We start from the raw sequence: 3,593 nt of genomic DNA on the forward strand, positions 1-3,593 counted from the left end.
GAAAATTAAGTATAAACCAACCTGACCACATTTGCCTTTTCTAAAATTCAATCTAGCTTCCCAATGGACTACCGATTGCCAGGGTGTGGGTACAAGGGCCCATCCGGTGCAGGGAGGCATGTTAAATCATCAGGCGAGAGAGTTACTGAGTCAAAGTGAAACACTAGCAACAAAGCATTTGTTAAGAGAGTGTAGTTTATTTTCAAGATGTGTACCTCAGTTTCAAATCTGAGGTACAAATGAACATACTCCCAAGTCCCCATCTTAAGTTTTGTCCAGAAGGAGCAGAACATGACTCCCCTGCTAAAATAAATACCCTTCACATTTGCACAAGGTAATAAATAAATACATACATAAATAAATAAGTCTCAATAGATTAAAAATGAGAACATAATCCCAAAAGGACAAATGGGGGCCACACATATCAGGAGTTAAATAATTAACGATTCATCTGGCTCCACAGGAGAAAATTAATTCTTCCAGGCCTGGACCATGTGAGAAACATCGAAGAAATTTAGGACAGTCTGTTGTCACTGATGATCTGAGGCTTCAGAGAGGGAACTAGGCTTCAGACTTCAGATGTTAGAAAAACCGTATGTTCTTGGACTTCAGATAGTCTCTGCTGCTGCTAAGTCACTTCAGTCGTGTCTGAGATAGCCTCTAATGGTAGCCAAATATTCTTCCAATTTCATCCGAAAATCCCCCAAGTTGCTGTCCTCAATAAGAATTGAATCTTCCTGTGTAGAAACAAAGAAGGAGGCATCAGATGGAGCCGGGTTGGAAGGTGGATGTCAGGCTGGGGTCAAGTTGTGGCTCAGGGCATCACCTCAGGGGCATTTTGGGGGCAGCTTACCGTGGGTGTGGCTGTGGGCAGCACTGGCTGGAATTCCTGTGGGGAGAGACCAAAGCAAACAGTCAGAGACTGTCCTCGATAGCAAGCAAGAGCCGCCACCCTCCTGCCAGAGGAAGGGCAGGGTCAAGGTAGGGATCCCCAGGCCCTTGACAGCTTCACATACCTTAAGATTTTTCATGATTTTTGAATCACTTCCAAAAGTATCTGTGGCAAATGTCATGAACGCTTTCAGGTTTGCCTGCAGGAGGCTCTTATTCTAAGGGGACAAAGAATACATGTGAGGGGGAAAGTTGGAGTGTCCTTCTTACGACTGGGCTGAAGTCACCCTCGCAGTTTTCCAAGACTGCTTTTAGGGACATCCCTGGACAGCCCCTTCCTAGTCCCCTTCTTGCCCCAGATGTGTCTCTGAACTGCTCCAAAGGTCGCCATCCAAGAGGTGAATGCACACCCCCAGACAAGCTTTACATCACCCACTTCCCAAGCCTGTGGCTCTTGTGAGCTGCATGAAGGTCCTGGGTGGATCTTTTTGCACTTGGGGGAAAAAAATATTTCCCCAAACAGACTCTAAAAAGGCAAAAGCCTGCTTAAGGGAAATATTTGCAGCTAAAAGGCCATGAATTAACTGAATTGACTGAATTAACGGCTCCTTGAAATCAGGAAGACAATCACAGAGACCCCAGTGTGGAAAGGGGTGCAGCGTATGAACTACTAGTGCCTAAGAGAGGGGAAATGCAAATGGCCAATGAACTCAAGAGATTCTACCTCTTGTTTGACCCAAGAATTGCCCATGCAAGCAAAGGTGAAATAACCACTTTAGGAAAAATAGCTAAAAGTGATGATGACTAGTGCTGGTTGGCACTGGAAAACATGACTCAATTATTTAAGGAAAAAGAAGGTGGCAGGCATGATCCTGTGGGAAATTTTAGTCTGCCAGCCCAGAAACTGCCCCACTGAAAACTGAGCTTAAGGCCTCTGGTGTTGTTCATCTAGAGCTGCCTTTTCCTTTTGTAGTTAAGAAAAATCATTTTCATTATTACAGCCATAACTGGGCAAATGTCCCGAGCACTCGACAAGCACCAGACACTGGTCTGGGAACTTGATGCACAGTGTGCATTTAATTTTCACCACACCACTGCTGAGATAGGTGCTGCTAACCCTAGTGGCTAGCCAAGGTGGTGTGACATGCCTGAGGTCGCCAGGCAGGAAGGAGATGGGAACCCACCCAAGTGCACCCATGTGTGGGGCTGAACTCTTACCGCCAGGATATTCTTCTCATCTGAGTTCAAGGAGCCCTGGTGAGGCAGAGAGAGAGAGAGAGAGAGAGCCCCTGAGTCCTATTGGCCCAAGGCACCTGCCAGCCCTTCCCTGCCCCTTGCCAGCTTTATCCCAGCTACTCACTTCTGGACTCGGAGTTATTTTCTTTAGGTCATCCATAATTTCCTCCATCAAGCTAGAATATGGAGTCCTCGGTGTCCTCAAAGGCAGCCCCTGTGCCTGAGGGGCATGGAGAGCAAGCAGGAGCAGGAGCAGATGCAAGATGGAGAGGCTGCTCATGTTTGGGCTGGCAGGGCGGATTCTGTCTTGTCCAGGTCCTTCGTGGTGTTCTGAAGTGTCTGAGACAGCCCCCGACTTTTATTCAGTGTGCCCATGCCCCAGGGAAGCGAAGGGAGGACGGGCTTCGGAAGAACCTTTATCTGACATGGAACCTCCATAGCAAACCACAGACTTATTCATCACTTTCTAGTATTTGAGATCAGTGAAACTTGGAAAAAAAAATTACTCAGAGGGTATCTCCTTATCTTGCCAGGGAGGCTGAGACAGGCGGTCACTGGGCAGAGTGGCGATAGGTAAGAGATCCTCTCTGACAGGTGAGGGTCCACTGACTCAGAGCTCCTGCCCAGTGGGATTCGGTCCTGCCATGCCCTGGACAGCCCTGACCTTCTGCTTCCCACCCCACCTGGCACTCCCTGGTTCTGAGTGGGTGGCCAGCTGAAGGCCCAGTGGAGCAGGCAGGAATTTATCTGGCAGACAGTGAATAAAGGAGAGGGTTGTGTTGCAGGGGTCTGGATCCCAGTCTGTTCTGAAGGCGATTTGGCTGATGCAGGTTGGCGGGAAGGGTTTACTGAACAGGGCAGACCCTGAGGGGTTCTCAAAAGACCAGAGAAGCAGCACCCAGATAAGAAGGCAGACTAGGAGGGGGTGCCCAGAGGCCAGGCCCTGAAAGAAGAGGTGAACCCCTGCCCTGTGGGGCATGTCAGGCTCTAACATAGGCCCGGGACAGGGGATTTTGGTAAAGGGGTGTCACAGGGACATGGGGAAGAGTTCTTTGAGATCACTGGACTGCGGTGGGAGGAAGAAGAGAGTCAGGATGGAAAAGCCAGGGGCTGGGGTGCAATGTGATGTGATCAGTGTGGGGAGATGAAGGATAGGAGGTTATGCTGAGGCAGGGGAATTTGGGTGTGACAGGCTTCTGAGCAGGAGCAGATCTGTTGAAGACAAGGACCAGGATGTGGCTGCAGCAGAGGCAGGTGAAGAGCCTGTGATGTAAGGCCATGTCATGACAATACGCCTGTGGCCGCAGGCCCCCGGCTCAGCTCTCGGATCTGGGCCCAGAGCATTCTCAAAAAGCAAGTGGAGAGTCCAAAAGGCATGAGTAAAATTAGACGACAGAAGGACGTAAGGAGGCTGGGGACCGGGTATGCATTAAGAACAATTCATTCGACAAACTGATATGAAGCAC

The 3,593-nt window shown here is 49.2% G+C and overlaps 1 protein-coding gene across 1 annotated transcript; it reads right to left on the bottom strand.

The window, feature by feature from the left end:
* Positions 1–638: 638 nt before the first annotated feature.
* Positions 639–2,407, bottom strand: IL3 (interleukin 3). Its single transcript, XM_069592826.1, has 5 exons — positions 2,252–2,407; positions 2,110–2,145; positions 1,017–1,109; positions 854–889; positions 639–737 (listed from the first exon to the last, which is right to left on the bottom strand). The coding sequence occupies exons 1-5, from the start codon at positions 2,405–2,407 to the stop codon at positions 639–641; spliced, it is 420 nt and encodes a 139-aa protein (XP_069448927.1).
* Positions 2,408–3,593: the final 1,186 nt, after the last annotated feature.

This window comes from Ovis canadensis, chromosome 5 (genome assembly GCF_042477335.2).
Source record: "Ovis canadensis isolate MfBH-ARS-UI-01 breed Bighorn chromosome 5, ARS-UI_OviCan_v2, whole genome shotgun sequence".
NCBI classification, from domain to species: domain Eukaryota; kingdom Metazoa; phylum Chordata; class Mammalia; order Artiodactyla; family Bovidae; genus Ovis; species Ovis canadensis.

Coding starts and splice junctions, on each gene's coding strand:
- IL3 (XM_069592826.1), bottom strand. CDS start 2,407: ATGAGCAGCCTCTCCATCTTGCATCTGCTCCTGCTCCTGCTTGCTCTC. Junction 890..1,016: donor AAATCATGAAAAATCTTAAG/GTATGTGAAGCT, acceptor CTCTCCCCACAG/GAATTCCAGCCAGTGCTGCC. Junction 738..853: donor TGCCCACAGCCACACCCACG/GTAAGCTGCCCC, acceptor GTTTCTACACAG/GAAGATTCAATTCTTATTGA.